The sequence below is a fragment of the Vulpes lagopus genome, chromosome 6, assembly GCF_018345385.1.
Source record: "Vulpes lagopus strain Blue_001 chromosome 6, ASM1834538v1, whole genome shotgun sequence".
In the NCBI taxonomy this organism is placed as follows: Eukaryota; Metazoa; Chordata; class Mammalia; order Carnivora; family Canidae; genus Vulpes; species Vulpes lagopus.
The window spans coordinates 59954653-59973965 of NC_054829.1; the positions used below are offsets into that span (position 1 = coordinate 59954653).

At 34.4% G+C, this 19313-nt stretch overlaps 1 protein-coding gene across 2 annotated transcripts in view; it reads right to left on the reverse strand.

The window, feature by feature from the left end:
• Positions 1-988: 988 nt before the first annotated feature.
• Positions 989-19313, reverse strand: part of SRP54 (signal recognition particle 54) — a 39350-nt gene continuing 21025 nt past the window's right edge. For both annotated transcript variants that reach the window (XM_041759396.1, XM_041759397.1), the window contains 9 exons: positions 16512-16662; positions 15308-15456; positions 14457-14557; positions 13870-13956; positions 10055-10128; positions 9727-9835; positions 5789-5959; positions 2390-2485; positions 989-1517 (listed from right to left, as the gene is read on the reverse strand). In XM_041759396.1, the coding sequence (XP_041615330.1) occupies positions 1426-1517; positions 2390-2485; positions 5789-5959; positions 9727-9835; positions 10055-10128; positions 13870-13956; positions 14457-14557; positions 15308-15456; positions 16512-16662 (1030 nt within the window). In that variant the 3' untranslated portion in view covers positions 989-1425. The remainder of the gene's footprint in view (positions 1518-2389; positions 2486-5788; positions 5960-9726; positions 9836-10054; positions 10129-13869; positions 13957-14456; positions 14558-15307; positions 15457-16511; positions 16663-19313) is intronic.

Here is a 19313-nt window from a genome sequence, read left to right on the forward strand (position 1 = left end):
AAAATCCTTGCCCAGAAAAGGTGGTATGCATCAATTTAATTAGAAGCTATGGAAAACAATATTTTCTCATTGTCAAATTTCTATAGCTGGACCTTATGATGACATTTCTGCAGAACACAAAATACATCATTTATATAGGGTGTACAGTGTTCTATAGGGATATGCTAATTTTTAGCTGGTAAAAATAATTTAGTGGGATATAAAATCTTTGACCAAGTAAACAAGAAAATCTGCTGCATTCTTTATGTAATTACTTTTTATTTTTTTATTTTTATTTTTTTTGTAATTACTTTTTTAAAGAGACTTTGGCTCATATGACCTTTTTAAAACACTTGAGTCATAAAAAATCCAAAGTAACCAACAACCAAATCAACCTTGTCATCGTCTCATTATTTTTAATATGTAGTAGTGACAGTCTAATATATGTAACCATTTTCCCATTAGGAGGTCTATACATTAACTACTATCAAAGTACATCAATTTCGTCAAGCAGTTTTTTTGTGTGTGTAAGAAACAACAAAATTGGCTTTTCAAAAAAAGAAACATATTGCCATTAAGTCTTCAAATATATGAGGTAAAAAAATGGAAGCTATATATGAAACATTTATTATAAACTAAGTTCAATTTAAATGGCAGGCCTGAGATTTTCTATGGCAAAATTACCATAATTATTCTAAGTTAAACAAAAGTTCCCAATACTAATGGTTAAGTCATTCTACCATATTTCCAATTAAAGGTACACTTGTTGGACTGGTTTTGTTTTGTTTTTAAGTAGGCTCTATGCCCAGCATGGAGCCCAACCCTTGATCTCATGACCCTGAGATCAAGACCTGAGATCAAGAGTCAGGTGCTTAACCAACTGAGCTATCCAGGCATCCAGGCGCCCCTATAGGACTAGTTTTAAGTAACATATAGCCATTGGTTTTTCTATTTGCCTTTTAATGTGATCCACTGAAAAATTTAAATCATAAAGGAAGTTAACAACCCCTTAATTTATAACGAGTTTGAAGTTTATTTTACAGCACTTTTATTGAGACATCATATAACTACTGATCAGGACTGTTTACAAATGTGATGCTTGGCCTTTGAGACAATTAAAAACTTCTAAGTACTAAATTTTACATCATGATTTGTTTAACTTAAGAAGTATTATGATGGTGAAAACTAAGAAAAGAAAATCTAAAGCAAAAATATAATGATTTCCACAAAAACTATATATTCCTCCCTTATATCAAAGGGAGGGAAGGAAGTAGGAAGGAAAGAAGAAAAGGAAAGGGGAAAAAAGATGAGAAGAGAAAGAAAAAGGGCAAGACAGGCAAGAAAAATACTTTTTTTTTTTTTTCCTGTTTGCAAAAAGGAGGGAAACTCTTGAGGTCTCAGCAAATAATGTAATCAACTGAGTCAGTTTAAATTAAGGCATCTTCTTTACATATTATTGAATCCCATCATGCCTTTCATATTGCCAGCAGCACCCTGTTGAAACTGCCTCATCATGGACTGAAGTCCTGCCATACCACCTAGAGTAAAAATAGGGTAAAATCAGATAATTATTAAGTGGAACTTGAAAGGTGTTACCAAATAAATGGTTTTACTTCTAAAAAATTTCTGGGATCTGACTGCAATTTGGTCATCAGCTTTAAAGAACATACCAATTAAAAATATCTGTTATCACCTGTATCTTTATCTATAAAAGAGATTGAATAACCTACCTCATCATGTTAGAAGGAATAAATAATATATAAAAAGATCTTAGAACAGTACCTGTCACACAGCAGGGAGTTAATAAATCTAAACAAAATTTTTTTCTGAGAAGTCCAAGAGTCTTGTAAATAGTAACCAATTCTGGGGAGTGGAGGAGTTGTTTCAAAGGACTCACAGGAAGAAAAGAATTCATCATTTATTAAATATATATATGCTCAAAGTTATACTAAATGCTTTCATGTATATTAGCTCACTTAATTGTCACAATTTCTTGATGAGATATCTGTGATTTTACAAAAGAGGAAAGTGAGGTTCATAACATTTAAGGAACGTTTTTCATAGGTCACTAGCAAAAGTATAATTGGGTTTCAAAATCCTTATATAATTTAAAAGTCTTATCATTGAAAATAACCCAGATTCTAAACTAGGGCAAATAGTCACTGAAACAAACATTAACAAAAGATGATTAAGTATATTGCTTAAAAAATCACATAGATGGCAGAAGAGTGAATAAAACCTCAATTATATAGCACTATTACAACTATCCAACTTAGAATTCAGATGACCATTTCCCTCAAATCATACATCTTTTGAACAGAAATTCATCATATCACAACAGAAGGCTTATTAAAACTTAACCCTTATAAATTAACTGTGTTTTATAAACTGGTAACAACTTTGTACTTACCCATGTGATGAAGAACTCTTGGATCCATCATTTTGGCCATTTGTTGATTCAGTTTTGCCATCTGTGACTGGCTCACATTCTTAGACATGTCACCACCTGAATAAAAAAAAAGGTTTTGTGTCAATGTAGAATATAATATAATCAAGGTATAGAAAGTTTAATGAACTGAGTAAAATTTGTTAGAAATCACTCCTAACTTTATCACCCTAACACATTATTTCTATTTGTACATATTCCCTTCTCATCTTTATCTCAATTACTTACATATTTTTGAGAAAGAACAAGTGAAATTCTGTATTAAGGGATATTTAAGGGATTTTTTAAGGGCTATGATTTTTGTTAATAAAAAATTGTATCCAATGATTATTAATAGTAATCTATAACAATTGTTTAATAGTCCCTATGGGAGAATGCTGAACAAAAACCTGACTTTATAGATAAGGGTTCACAGGGAAAGTACCTGGATTGCTTGTAGATTAATATGAAAGAATAAGACAGAGAACATGAAGATTTGCAAATATCTAAGAAGCTATTAAAAATAATGAAAGGCTTCAGAGAATGGAAAGACAAATAATGCAACTCCATTTACCAATGAATTTCCACACACTCAACTGAAACTCCACAGTAAAAAAGGAAGCCAATAAAAGAGATGCACTCTGAGGCAGAACAGGTAAGAGCATCCTTTAGAGAAAAGCTGCTGTGGTCTTAAGAGACAGGAAGCAAAATAGATCATCAATGCAACAACAAGTAGAGTTGCTTCAGTCAAAATTATTTCAAAGGACCATTAATTCTGGTATTTCCTCAGAAATTCTCATTATGAAAATGAACATTAAGGCTGGCTAATCTGAATAAATTACATGAATGAATAGATTACATGAATTAAGAAATATTAATGAAAGATGTTTTTTATAAAACATGATAAAATAAAAAAAATTTCACAATTTTTTTTTAAATTTCATGATTAATACATCTGTGTAAGGTGTGAATTCTCTGCCCACTGACAAATTATTTCTGAGGAATTAAAACGTCTAAAAAATATTAAGAACTTGGTGTGACAAGAATGTATGTCACATCCACTCCCCATTTCATCTTGATTGTGCCTTTATTGAGTAATCAATGCTATCAATGCTTAGATAAACAGGTCCACAGTAGTTCAATCAAGAATAGTCAGCTTTCTCTCTCTAAAATAAATAGGGATTCCTGGGTGGCTCAGTGGTTTAGCACCTGCCTTTGGCCCAGAGCGTGATCCTGGAGTCCCACATCAGGCTCCCTGCATGGAGCCTGCTTCTCCCTCTGCCTGTGTCTCTGCCTCTCTGTGTGTCTTTCATGAATAAATAAATAAAATCTTAAAAAAATAAAATAAAATAAATAATCTTAAAAAAGAAAAAGCTTTAAAAAGGGAGTGCCTGCGTAGCCCAGTTGATTAAATGTCCAACTTAGTTTCAGCTCAGATCATGATCTTAAGGTCATGATCTTAAGGTCATTGGGTTTCACGTTCAATGTGTAGTCCGCTTCAGACTCTCCTCTCTCCCTACCCCTCCCACTTGTGCTCTCTTTCTCTCTCTAAAATAAATAAATCTTAAAAAAAATCAAACAGGGGATGCCTTGGTGGCTCAGCGGTTGAGCAGCTGCCTTTGGTTCAAGGCATGATCCTGGAGTCCTGGGATCAAGTCCCACATCAGGCTTCCTGCATGGAGCCTGCTTCTCCCTCTGTCTGTGTCTCTGCCTGTCACTCTCTCTCTGTGTCTCTCATAATAAATAAATAAAATCCTTAAAAACAAAAAACAAAACAAAACACAAACAGGGTTATTTGGGAAAGATGTTAAACATATTTAATAATCACTATCTGAAAAAAAATCACTATCTGAAATAGCATGTGATGTGAGAAATTATGACCCATCTTAAACATGTTTTCTAATTTTTCTTCCTGTCACAAAAAATAGCAATATAACAAGCAAAAAAAAATAAAGCATCAAAGAAAAAAGATGATTTAAAAAATTATATAAATACTCATCCTTTTTAGAAAGCTATTCAATAGTATTGCTTCATCTTTGGAGATTAATCAATGTGTTTGAAATAATAAATTCACTTCAATAGTGTTTGTAATACAGAAAAAAATATTTGTGAGGGCTTAGACAATTGACTAACTCTGGAAAAGTAAATTTATCTTTTTACCTTATGCAATACACAGCAAAATAAATTTCAGATGGGATAAAAATTTAAAAACCTAAAAAATAAAACCAAAACAAGTAGAAAATGTAGGTGACTACTGTGATTATCAAGATGGGGAAGGCTTTTATGAGCATAAGAAAATAAAAAAAAAAAAGATAAATAGGCTTGCCTACATTAAAAATGAAAGCTTCCATTCACTAAAAACTGTAAATAAAAGGCAAATGAAAACTGGGTAAAATATTTGTAAACATAAACCAAGGATAAAAGATTTTATTTATTTATTCATGAGGGACAGAGAGAGAGAGAGAGAGAGAGAGAGAGAGGCAGAGATGCAGGCAGAGGGAGAAACAGGCCCCATGCAGGGAGCCCAACGCAGGACTCAATCCGGGACTCCAGGATCAGGCCCTGGGCGGAAGGAGGCAGGTGCTAAACCACTGATCCACCCAGGGATCCCAAGCTAAGGATTTTAAAGAGTGAATACAAAGCAACGGGAGAAAAAAAGACAAATGAAAAGGATCCTAAGAGATGATTCACAAAGGAAATCCAAACTAATACATGTATGAAGAGATGTTAAACTTGAGTAGTAATCTAAAAACATATCCTGAATCATTAAACTGAAATTATTAAATTGAAAATATTAAATAATTAAATTATTATAAAATTCATTCAGCATCAACTATGTATCTGGTCAAAACAGACAAAATCCCCGGCTAACCAGAAGCAGATGAATCAGCCTAAATATCCACTGCACCAAACAAAGATATAATCATAACTGGAACAGTATTCAGTGCTTAAAAGTTAAATCTTGAAGAATATTTGACAATATGGAATAATAGTCATGATGTTTCAGAAGAAAGCAGTAGTTATATTAAAGCACTAGTTATAGTCCTATTTTGTTATAGGACTGATAGGATTCCCTGGGGAGAAAAGGTAATGGGTGTTTTAAGTTTTTTTCTTATACTTTCTTATTCTCTCTAAATTTTCTTTACTATGTATTACATCTTCATAAAGATAAAGTCATTGTTTATCTTTAATAAATATTAGTGTTTATTACCTTGAATCTGAAAACATAAATCAGATCATATTCAAGAAGTACATGAATATAACATGAAATTCGGCAATGTGTTTTCCAGTACTGGCAGTACTACTTGGCTTTAATTTTAGTTTCTCAATTTCTTTCTTTACTTTCGCTATGTTAAATAATGATGAGTCTAATACTTTTCTTACCTTTGAAAAGTCCTTTGATACCTCCCATCTTTTTTACCATCTGTGCAAATTTGGTATATTGTGTCAAAAGTTCTTGAACATCTCTTGTTGACACACCTGATCCTCTTGCTACTCTCTGGATTCTTCCTGGTTGCTTACTAAAAACCTTGGCACCATCAGTACTGTCAAGTTCTGCAGACAAGGATTAATTACTTTCATTTACACACAATTAATATTATCAAAAGTTATGTACAAATTTATCTTATACACACAAAAATAAAATTACCGCCAGATTTAACAAATGTTATCATCTGCCATGTTTGCATCTGATTTTTAATAATTAAACATGAAATATATTCAAAAGAACATCTATAATATTTATAAACTATAAAAACAATAAAATAAATACACATGTACTCACCCCACAGTTTAAGTAAAATAGGACATTCTGAAAACTTTTGAAGCCTATGTGTACCTTTTCCATATCTCATTTCCAACTGCTCCTCAGAGCATATACTAGAAGCATAAGGTATGTTCAAAAAAGAAAAGTGCTCACTTTAGCTCTAAATAACTATTAACATTTAAATCATGAATTTAGGCATCTAAGCAACTGAAGTAGGTAGGTTCTATCATCAACCAAATAACGGTAATATTTTCTATATAATTTCGACTAGTATTTTAATCTTTTCTGTGAGATAAAGAATGAGTTAATTCCCTCCAGTGTTTTTATAACTCTTAGAATACAAGGTGCATTTCTTCTGGCATTAGCTACATATGATCTCAGACGGAATACAATGGACTTTAATTAAAATTCCTAATACATCTGCATTCTCTCTACAAGATTCCCCATTAAATAGTCAGCTACCCTCAGTCCAGATGTCACACTATCTAAAATATAGTAATCATGCCATTCTATCATACCTGTAATTATGGAAAATCTTTTCCATATTAAAATAAAATAAATTTGCCTGGCACTTCTTCTTATTTGCATACATGTCTCCTTGCCAGGCACAAAGAAAAAGGCTTTCAAATATCTGAGAGCTACCAAGTCTCTGGTAAATCTCCTCTAGGTTACAAATATCCAACTCCTTTGACTATTCCTCTTAGAACTCCATTTTTTTTTTTTAAGATTTTATTTTTATCTATTTGACAGAGGAAGCGAGCACCAGCAGGGGTAGCAGCAAAAGGAGAGGGAGAAGAAGACTCCCAGCTGAGTAGGGAGCCCAATTCCAGGCTCAACACGGAACTCCGGGATCATGACGTGAGCCTAAGGCACAGGCTTAACTGACTGAGCCACCCAAGAATATATTAATAGAATAAAAAATAGGGGCACCTGGGTGGCTCAGTTAAACTTCTACCTTTTGCTCAAGTCATGACCCCAGGGTTCTGGGATCAAGCCTTGGGCAGTCTGCTTCTCCCTTTCCCACTCTCCCTGCTTGTGCTCTCTCTCTGTGAAATAAAATCTTAAAAAAAATAAATAACCCAATTACATGCTGTTGATATAAAATTCACTTCAAATATAATGATATAGACAGGTTAAAAGTAAAAAGATGCAAACAACTGATTAAAAGCTATATTAATATTAGACAAAATAAATGAAAGACAAAAGACATTATGTACATAAGGACAAAAAGTCAATTCACCAAGAAGACCTCACAATCCTAAATGGGTTCTGTACCCAACAAAAGAGCTTACCTGATGCAAAATTAGATAACTAAGAGGATAAAAATTAGGCACTTAAATACCTTCATCTCCATAATCAATAGAACCACTAGACAGAAAATCAGCAAGGATATAAATCTAGCCTGACCCCAGTCTCTAGTCTGGGTGACTGAGCAGATAGATATTGCTGAGATAGATGGAAGTGTCACTCACCAAGGGAGAAAAACTACATTTTGGATCAGAAAACTTTCAAACAGGGCAGCCCCGGTGGTTCAGTGGTTTAGCACCACCTTCAGTCCAGGATGTGATCCTGGAGACCCGGGATCAAGTCACACATCAGGCTCCTTGCATGGAGCCTACTTCTCCCTCTGCCTCTCTGTGTGTGTCTCTCATGAATAAATAAATAAAATATTTTTTTTAAAAAAAGAAAACTTTCAAACAGGTAAATGGTCTGTCCACCATTTAGTAAGCATCTAGAGAGGAGGTGGTCCGAAGTGTAGACTCTTGAGTCAGAATGCCTGAGTCTGATGCCCAGTCTCTCCACTCTGTAACTAGCATCCTTGGGCAAATTACTCAACTTTCCTGTATCTGTTTCCTAATCTGCAAAAGCTAAATAATAATGGATTTTAACCCAGAACTGTCCCTTGAGAGTTACTATGATGATTAGATGAGTTAATATATGTAAAGTGCTCAGGACAATACCAGGACAGGGTAAATACTCCAGATATGGCTGCAATTATTAATTCTACTTACAAAACCTTTTGTGGTATTGAAGATACAGAGATGAGAAAGACACAATCTTATTTGGGTGACTATGAAAGCCTAAAGCTCAGGAAAGAGGTAGAGACAAGAAAAATAATCGGTCAAGCAGCAGAGAAAGCATAGATGCGGATGAATTATTCAAAGAAAATGAGCAGAATGAGAAGAAACATTGGCTGAGGTCAGAACCTGTAGTATATATATTCATTTTAGGGACAGGCTAAAAAGTGACTGAGTTAACAAGAAAGGTACGGTAAAAGTGGAGAAAGATGATACTAATAGAAGCCAAGCAAAAAGGTGATCAACAAATGCCAGTGTTGTAAAGGTCAAGAAAAAGACTGAAAAGGATCCACTGGAGCAGCCCAATAGGTTAATGGAAATCTTTGTATATTCTATTTCTGCATAGTGGTAGGGACAGAAGTCAGATTTCAGTAGTTTGAGAAAAATACAAACTGTTCTTCCAAGAAGTTTAAACAAAGAGTAAAGAAGCATGAGGGAGAAGTATGAGCCCAGAAAATGTGAACTTAAGAATGTTTATATGCTGAAAGGGAATAAAAGTCAGGAGGTAAGAAAAGACTGGAGACAGGAAAGGATTTTATTGAGGGAGATCTAAGGTCCTTGAAAAAGCTTGAAGAGTGGTTCATGACTGTCACAGTCTTATAGCTAAGTTAGCCAAAGGTTGAGGGAATTCTATGCCAAAAGCCTGTGTTTCTTTGTAAAGTCAGAGGTCAAGTGGTAGAATTGAAAGCCTAAGGGGCGCGGGAGGGGGTGATAAAGGTTCAGAATACGTGCTGGGTTGAATCAGAAAGAGTGTTTAAAAACTGGAAAAAAGATAAAAGGGTCATGGAACTAGACATGTTAATGGCCTGGAAGTACAGGAGGAGGTAGTGATAATACAGGAGTACAGAGAGCAGTATAATTCTAATAAGACTGAAACCTTGAGGAGCGCCAGGATGGCTCAGTCAGTTAAGTGTCCAACTCTTGATTTCAGCTCAGGGAGCCTCACATTGGGCTCCATGCTGAGCGTGGGGCCTGCCTAAGACTCTCTCTGTCTCTTCTCTGCTCACCCCTCCCCCACTCGTGCGTGTTCTCTCTCCCTCTTAAAAAAAAAATACTGAAGCCTCGAGAGTTTCAGTACAAAATAAGTTTGTAAGCATTGCTTAAACTATTTCTTACAGATTCCCAAATCATGTTAACATATGAGAGCTCTGAGGAGACATATATAATAAACTTACTAGTTTTTTTAACCCACAATTCCCCCCAAATTTATTTGACTACAGAACATTCCTTTCAAGCTATATCTATCATCATCTAAAGAGAGTTTTTTCCACGGAACTCATTTGGAGAAACACTGTACTCCGCATTTCTCTATATGAAGTCAATCCAATAACCAGAACTCTTGAGTTCAAAACAGCTACAAATCTACCTAATCTTTCAGTCTACATGTTTTCCAATCTTGTCCACAAGAACACAGTGAAGCTATCCACTTGCAAATATTCAGAACATTGCCCTCTAAATCAAGTAATCTGCCATCTTACCTTGATCATTCATACTATCCATTATCGTCATTAACTTTTTTAGCCTTGCCATTGACTCTTGTTCATTTCCTTTGCTCATAAAATCTGTACCAAAACCAGGGATCATACCCTAAAACAAATATATTTAAACATAAAATTAACAACAGCTTGTGATTAAATTGTTCAGAATGTTCACATTTAACTACTAGCTTTAATTTTGACACTAAATTTTTAAAATATTTTTTTACCCAAATAGCAAAAATAATGAAAGTAAAGGCATCTATTCTTAAACATTTTAATGAAAAACAAAAGAAGGTAGAAAAAAAAAAAACTTTTTTGGATAACTAACCAAGATCTGACTGAAGGGGCCCATCTTCATGATATTTTGAAATTGTTCATACATGTCTCGCAATGTAAACTGACCTGAAATACAACATAAATGGTTCAGGTATGTTAGAGAATGTACATTTCCATTCAATAAAATTAATCTTTTCCTTAGTCATGGATTCATCTTGAAGCATACTTGCAAAATATCTAATCAATAAATATTCCTGAGCAGTTACTATGGGCAAGATCATATGGTAAATGCAGTCGAGAATTTACAGATACACAGACAGATTCTATCCTAGAAAAGCTTACACTCTATCAGAGAAAATGGACAAAAGTAAATATACAAAAAACGTGAAAACAAGGCAGACAAACTCTACCCTACTAGGGTGACTAAAATGAAAAAGGCTTACAACACCAAAAGTTCAAGAAGATATGGAGCAAGCAGAACTCTCATAGATCACTGGTAAAAATGTAAAATGGCAAAAACACTTTAGATTATTTGGCATTTTCTAAACACATGGCTGTCCATGAAGAGGAAAATGATAGACTATGGATGAAATACTACTCAGCAATAAAAGAACAAGCTACAGGTACATAGAACTAAATGGATGAATGTCAAAAAAATTATGCTGTCAAAGAAACCAGGTGTAGGGAAAAAGGGACATAGTAGGATTCCTACAATATGATGTACTTACTAGGAAGGAGAATGAGCAAACTTTCTAGTTAATGGAAATATTTCCTGATGGATATGTGTTTCTGTGCATTTGTTAAAATTGTTGGAACAATATCCTTAGGAACCACGCATTTCATTATATGTAAATTAACTTAACTTCAATTAACCAACAACAACAATCCAGAGTATTTTCTATTTATGGCCTAAAGATATAACTGGAAAAGGCATTTGGTTTTAGTCATCCTGAATTTAAGTGGCAGTACAATATTTTTTTAAAGCTTTTATTTATTTATTCATGAATGACACAGAGAGAGAGAGAGAGAAAGAGGCAGAGACACAGGCGGAGAGAGAAGCAGGCTCCATGCAGGGAGCCTGACGCGGGACTCGATCCCAGGACTCCAGGATCATGCCCTGGGCAGAAGGCAGTGCTAAACCGCTGAGCCACCCGGGCTGCCCGGCAGTACAATATTTTAAAGGAAATGTTATAGCAGGCAGGTAGATATGTAAAAGTAAACAGTGGTAGAAAAAGTTAAGGCTGAAATACATATTTGGCTATTACACAGGAGTGACCATTGAAGCCATGATAGTATAGGAAATACACTGTCATGGAACCCACATGAAAAGTTCAAAAACAAAAGAAAGTAACAAATATTGGGAACCAAGGGGGGAAAAAAAGGCTGCTACTACTTTTGCCCTTGGTGACCTTAGAAATGAGTAGAATGCTAAGAGCAGAAGCAAAATGCAGGCATAAGGAGAGATCTAACAGTTAAAAAGTAGACTGACTAGGGATATATTACCCAGTTTAATTTTGTGGCAGAAGCAGTGGTAGAGCTGTTCAGAAAGAAAGAAAGGTGGGGAAAAGCACCCGGCAACGAGGGATAGATTCATTCATTAAACAGATATTTATTAAAAATCTACTAAGTGCCTGAAACTATGCTAGGTACTATAAACATAAAATATAAGGAACACAGCTATGAACTTACCTTTGCCTTCAAACAGGGAAGACATATATCTAATAATTATAATGAATAATACAAAAATTACAGGGTGCAATGGAAACATATAGCAGAGTTCTAACTCAGTCCAGGGATCAGGTAAAATGCCCCTAAAGAAGGAGAGACTGAAGTATGAGTAAGAGTTAGCCTCTATGGCTGGGGAGAGGGGCGTAGAAGTATGAAGAAGAGAGAACACCTGTTTAACAGGCAAAGGCACAGAGGTGACATATATTTCAGAACCTGAGAGAAATTCAGCATGACTGGCACATGGAAGGTTAAGGAAAAGAGCATCAAAAATGATATGGAAGATGGGCAGCCCAGGTGGCCCAGCGGTTTAGTGCCACCTTCAGCCCAGGGTGTGATCCTGGAGACCCTGGATTGAGTCCCAGATCGAGTCCCAGATCAGTCCCAGTCCCAGACCCTGAATCGGGCTCCCTGCATGGAGCTTCTCCCTCTGCCTGTGTCTCTGCCTGTGTGTGTGTGTGTATCTCTCATGGATAAATAAATAAAAGTCTTGGAAGATGTGAGCTAGTTGGTAGAGTCGTGGGTTTTTTTTAAAAAAACTTTAAGTAGGGATCCCTGGGTGGTGCAGTGGTTTGGCACCTGCCTTTGGCCCAGGGCACGATCCTGCAGACCCAGGATCGAATCCCACGTCGGGCTCCCGGTGCATGGAGCCTGCTTCTCCCTCTGTCTCTGCCCCTCTCTCTCTCTCTCTCTCTCTCTGCGTGTGACTATCATAAATAAAATTAAAAAAAAAAAAAAAAAAAAACTTTAAGTAATCTCTACACCCAAGGTGGGGCTCGAACTTACAACTCTGACATCAAGAATGGCATGCTTCTCTGACTGAGTCAGCCAGGTACCCCAATAATAGTCATTTGACAAGATTCTAAGAGCAATGGAGCCACTGAAAGATTTTTAAAAAGGCAGTAATGTGATTAGACTTGCATTTTCCAAAGATCATTTTGGCTGCAGTATAAAAAACAGATCCAAGGGGAAGAATCCAAGAAACAGGAAGATCTGTTAAAATGAGACTTAGAATAAACAACCTAATAAAGAGATAAACTTGCATAATTGCAGGAGCTGGAAGAAAAGGGAATGGAATGAAGATATTTAGGAGGCAGAACTACTAGGACAAGCTGACAGATGGGAAAAGGAATGGGCAGAGCAAGAAAGAAATAAGAGTCCATGGCAACACCCAAGATTCTGCCTCTGGCAATGACAAATGACATTAGCATTCATTGATGATAACAATGAGGTGAGACTTTAGGATGGGAAGATACAGATACGCTGAATCTGAAATGTCTGTGAACATCCAAGTATGGTCTAGTAAACAAACAGGTATCAACCTGAAGCTCCAGAGAAAGAAGATGGCCTAGCATTGGTCCCTGAAGAATACCAACATTTAAGAGAGGGATAAAGGCATAGGTAACTGACAAGATAAGTGAGAATGAGCAGAGGCAGGATAGTATGTAACCATGGAAACTAAGAGTAAGATCATTTGGAGAAAAAAAAGAAATGGTCAATAATAATATAGGATGAATGCTTCTGATTTTATATATATCAGCTGACTTAATCTTCACAAGTTTATAAGGAAGATACTTAGCATTACCTACTTTTTACAGATAAGGAAATTAAGGTTCAGTAATTTGAAAAAGTTATACAGCTAAAAATAGATCAAATATAAATTCAAATATGACAAATTTAAGAATTTGAGCTCTTAATCACAACATATATTCTCTATAGGAGTGGTCTTAAATGTGGAGTGAAAAAAATGTGTGCTTAATCTCATTCTTCTACATTTTTTTATATTTAGTGTATATATTATATATATATACACACACACTCATAATTTGTAAATAAACAGATTAGAAAGAGTGTTCCAACTTACATTTAACCTGTTCTACCTCAAGAAATTCAATGAAAATCTCAATTTTAACCTTCAGGCAATTTGATTACAAGAAAGAAAATAAAAACACTCAATTCTACAATTGTTTACAGATTATCTGAGATTTAAAATGATTTGCATATAAATCATGTAGAAAATAAACATCTGACGAATTGAACTTTAATAATAGATTTGTCATTTCAAACAAATTAACAGTAGCTTTATCAAAAAGAAATTACGAGAAGACATCAGAGAGCAAATGCTTTTTGCTTCTCATATACCATGTTTTAACTTCTCTATAAGTGCTTCATTGTCATCCAACTTCAACTCATTGACTTTATCTATCAGTCCTTCGATGTCACCCATACCTATAAGACCCCAAAAAAAGAAAAATTAACAACAGTATATACTGCTTTACATTATATAAAATACATGCACATAGATAATACCCCTGTGAGACAGGTCAGATATTCCTACTATATTTTAGAAGTGAGAAAACTGAACCTCAAGAACTTAAAGCAGGAACTCCAGCTCCAGGTTTTATTCTAAACTCCATGCTCTCGAGCTCTATTACCTGATACAAAAGGTTTTACTGCCATTACCCTTGCTATTACCAAAACCACATATTTTTGTATTGTGCTCTAAAACTTTTCCAAAGAACTTTCCTTCTAATACTTCATCCTCTACCACTCAAACCAAAAGAAGAAGAAAACCATCATCCTGATTTTTTACAGGTGAGGAAGATAAATCATAGAAGGTAATGATTTTCCTAAATTAGTCAACGAGAGAGTAGGATTAAAATCCTAATCTGTCCTAAAGAGCCACGCTATTCCTTAGTGATTTTTTTATATCCCACCACTGTACATACCAAGAAGCTTGCTGATAAAAGGCTGTGTTTTGAAAGGTTCAAAATCATCTATGTGTTCCCCTGTACCAATGAAAATAATTGGACTTTTTGTGGCAGCAACTCTGCAGAGAAAAAGAAAATGATGAAATAATCTAAAAAAGGTAAATTTTTTCCAGCAGATTTCAAAGTAATTAGACAAAGATATACAGTTCAAGTTTCTTTTCACTTGTTAAAACAGAACTATATCAGAAGGACTCCAAAATTCTGTTTTTATTTAAAATTCTTTTATAGGGATCCCTGGGTGGCGCAGCGGTTTGGCGCCTGCCTTTGGCCCAGGGCGCGATCCTGGAGACCCGGGATCGAATCCCACATCAGGCTCCCGGTGCATGGAGCCTGCTTCTCCCTCCGCCTGTGTCTCTGCCTCTCTCTCTCTCTCTCTGTGACTATCATAAATAAATAAAAAATTAAAAATAAATAAATAAATAAATAAATAAAATAAAATTCTTTTATAGACCATATTAGGTATACCACTAGAATTTATCTTTTTTTTTTCAATTTTTTTTTCAATTTGGGTATATACTGGACTGTATTTTATTTCATTTTTTAAAAGGTTTTATTTATTTATTCACAAGAGACACAGAGAGAGAGGCAGAGACATAGGCAGAGGGAGAAGCAGGCTCCCCGAGGGGAGCCCAATGCGAGACTCAATCCCATGACCATGACTGGAGCCAAAGGCAGAGACGCTCAATCACTGAGCCATACAGGTGCCCCTGGACTGTATTTTAAATGATCAATAGAAAGCTATAAATACATACACACACACACAAGCCCCATATAAGCCCAAGCCTTAGAATAGCATCAGTAATACTTACGCACTGAGTGCACCGCCTCCTTTTGCATGGCCATCAAGTTTTGTCACTATTACCGAAGCTACATCTACTTTATCTTTAAAAGCCTTTGCCTGGGCTTCACAAGCCTGTCCAATGGAGGCATCCATCACATAAACAATGTTATCAGGTTGCTAGAAAATTTAAATAAGAAAGATACATATTTTTACTGCTCTTGAACAAATTTCATCATTAGAAGCTATAGAAAAATATTTATTATAAGTATTCATCAAATCAATAAATATTTATTGAGGGAGTACTATATATTAGACACCATTTAGGTCCTGAGACAAAGAAATAAATAAAATCCTTGTCCTTATGAGACTTATATTCTAGTCAGAAGACACAGATAATAAATGGGCAAGTAAACATTTCAGATGTACAACAATCTGAGGTATGGGAGACTTTTTTAGATAGGGCGGCCAGGGGAAGCCTCTCTGGAATAACATTTGAGATGAGGCCTGAATAAAGAGGAAAATGTTTGTTATATGTAAAGATCTGAGGAATCACATTCTACGCAAGAGAATACTAAAAGTAAGTATGAGGGGAAAAAGTAGAAAAGTATAAATTAAAACCAAAATGAATAAAACAGAGGTGAGGTTATTTCCCTTAGCTCTGCTCAACCAGGTCAAAATAATGCATGGCTAAAAAGAAATTTATTAGCATTGATTAGCTAAAGAATTACTGCCAACTCCTCAAAGGCAAAACTGAGTTCATGGGCAAAATATGTGCTACAGATTATCTAGAAGCTGCTTCTTTTCCCTAAATTATTTCCATCACCATTTTAAAGAGACACTAAATGATCATTAACATTTTTAAATGCTTCATTTTGAAAATCTTTCAAAATTCAGCTAAAGGAAATGTCCTAATTTGATTTAAATAATTTACAGAAAAGTCAATATGAAAGGTTAATTTTAAAATTATGTTTCTTGTTTTTTATTATATATACAATAAGATGATTAAGTGAGAAAGGAAAATTTTTTGATACTTATTCATGAAAATTTCATATCTAGTATAGAGAAGATTAAGTCCTTACCATACAAATACATATACCCAAAATAGAAAGAAATAAATTACTTGGAATCTATTATACAACCAAAAATAACTTACATAGATCATAAACTCAATAAGGGGTTGTAATTAAATTAGCCAAAGTCCTTACCATGTTGTTAAATTGAAAGTTACTTACTATAGCGTTAGCAACTTGAAGCATTTCTTCAAACAAAGAGTCTTCCTGTTTATGGCGTCCACTTGTATCAACAATAATAATTTCAAAATTTTCATTTTTGAATTTCTCCACTCCTTCAGAGGCAATGATAACAGGATCCATTTCTGTATAGCTATTTAACAAGGACAAATGATTCAACAACAACCACAGAGCAAAACTTCTGAATACTAATAATTTGACAATTGTTAGTATAACTCTATTCTGAAAAAGTCACAATTTCAATTCTGAAGAATAAAATCTAATAAATGTTAAAAATAGCAAATAAAAAAATTTAAAAATAAAGATAGCAAACCACTTCTAGAGCAGCAGAAAGCATTATTTAGTTTTCCAATTACAAAATTCTAAGTGATTCTGCTGCATGTCTTATCTTGAATGAGTTATTTCCCTCAAATACTTTTTATATTTTCTTTAATAATTGAAGAATAAATACACATGCTTTCCCATTTAACACCCTTTCATAAGCATTTTATAAAGCCATTAAATATTCTTATAAAACATGACTTTTTAGGCTAAATCATATTCCATCATATGTTATGCTATCATTTATTAAATAAATGCCCTATTATTGGTCATCTGAAGTATTTCTAATTTCTTGGTATTAAAAATATAGCCAGGGATGCCTGGGTGGTTCAGCAGTTTAGTGCCTAACTTCAGCCCAGGGTGTGATCCCGGACTCCTGGGATTGATTCCTATGTCAGGCTCCCTGCATGAAGCCTGCCTCTCCCTCTGCCTATGTCTCTGCCTCTTCTCTGTCTTTCATGAATAAATAAAATCTTAAAAAATAAATAAATAAAAATAAAAAATAAAAATATAGCCAATATAAAGGGTTCATAATGTTGTTTCTTTGAAAATTGTTATGACACAGTCCTACAGCTTGAATTGGATCAAATGATCTGATAATTTAGGCTTCTGGTTTCTTTTTTGTTGATTTTGATGGGAGTTCTCTGGGCTTCCTAGATTTGGATGTCCATTTCCTTCCCAAGATTAGGGAAGTTTTCAACTACTATTTCCTCAAATAAATTTTCTGCCTTTTCCTTCTCCTTTTTCTGAGACTCTTATAATATGAATGTTATTACATTTATTTTAATGGGTAGGCTTTGGTTCCTAAAAGGAAAACGTCTTCCATAAAAGTTTAATTTCATTCCTAATTCACTACATTTTCACAACTGTCAAAAATCTTTTAAACTTTAAAATCCAGAAACGAGATCACATTGTAATCTGCACTATTTTCAGAAGTGGCAATTTTTTATACAGATCAATACTGTCAAATGAAAAGACAGATGTTAAAAAAAAAGTTTTCTCCTTAAATTAGCAACAATAAAAATCAGGTATGAAGGCATTTAATAAGAATATGTGAGATTTAAATGAAGAAAATTACAATATTTAAGGACATAAATTTTTAAAGCAAAAATAACACAATAGGTTCCTAAACTGAACTATACAATATAGTAAAGATGTCAGTTCTTCACTAAGTTAACTAGTTTCAAAGTAGTTCCAATCAAAATCTTTTGGGAACTTAATAAGGAATTTCAAAATTTAATCTAGGAAAATAAGCAGATGAAAACAGGCAAGAGGATGTTGAAAAAAAAGTTTAGCATTACCAGATATTTTTAAATATGCTAAAGATATAATTAAAATTTATAAATGTACAAAGAAATATGATGTAATTCATATTGGAATGAATGGAATGCACACAGTGGAATGCAGTGATGCCATAAAATGGAATTACCTTAAACAGTATATGGTCTATTTCAGAATAAAGATTTCATTGTTTTGTGAATGTGTTAATGAAGTACAATATATTTACACTGAAAAGTTGCACAAATTATAAATGCAATGAATTTTCACAAAGTGAACACATCCAGGTCAAGAAACAACATAACCAGCACCACACTCCCTCCCAAGAGTAACCACTATCTTGTCATAAGATCCTATTTGTAATCAACTCCTTAGTGGTCTACTGATACACACAGTAAGATGTACTATTTTAAGTGTTCATTTTGATGAGAGCTGACAAATTTACATATACCCACTACCACAACAAAGTAAAAAGCACTGTAAGACTCCATTTCAATTTAAAATTATCTGTCTATATCTGTGTGTTCATTTGCACGGACATTGAAATAAAGCACAGGTGGACAGGCTAAAAACTGGTAACTGGGAAGTGAAACCTTTAGTGCTTTCACTTCTTTAAAAGTCTTAAAGGGCAGCCCGGGTGGCTCAGCGGTTTGGCGCCACCTTCAGCCCAGGACGTGATCCTGGAGACCCGGGATCGAGTCCCACATCCGGCTCCCTGCGTGGAGCCTGCTTCTCCCTCTGCCTGTGTCTCTGCCTCTCTCTCTCTCAAGAATAAATAAAATCTTAAAAAAAAAAAAAAAAAAAAAGAACTGCTTTAAAAAAATAAATAAAATTAAAAAATAAAAGTCTTAAATAAAATAGATTTTTTAAAAAATACAGGACAAATGGTTATGTAACAAATAGCTCTGTATATGCCACCCCTGAAATAAATGCTAATATGTAAATTTAACAGCAGAGATGCAGTTCAAATTCTTCCTCAGTCCCAGTCCCTTCAGTCCTTCCAGAGAAAACAATGATCACTAACATTTTACTCCATATATGTATTATGTTTCTTAAATTTACATGAGTAAAAGAAAGATTATTTCATAAATGGTATTGAGAATACTGTTAAAAAATGCTCTGGCTTTAGCCAATAGTTAATTATCAGCCAAATTTCTTACAAATTTTGAACCAAAGGATACAACT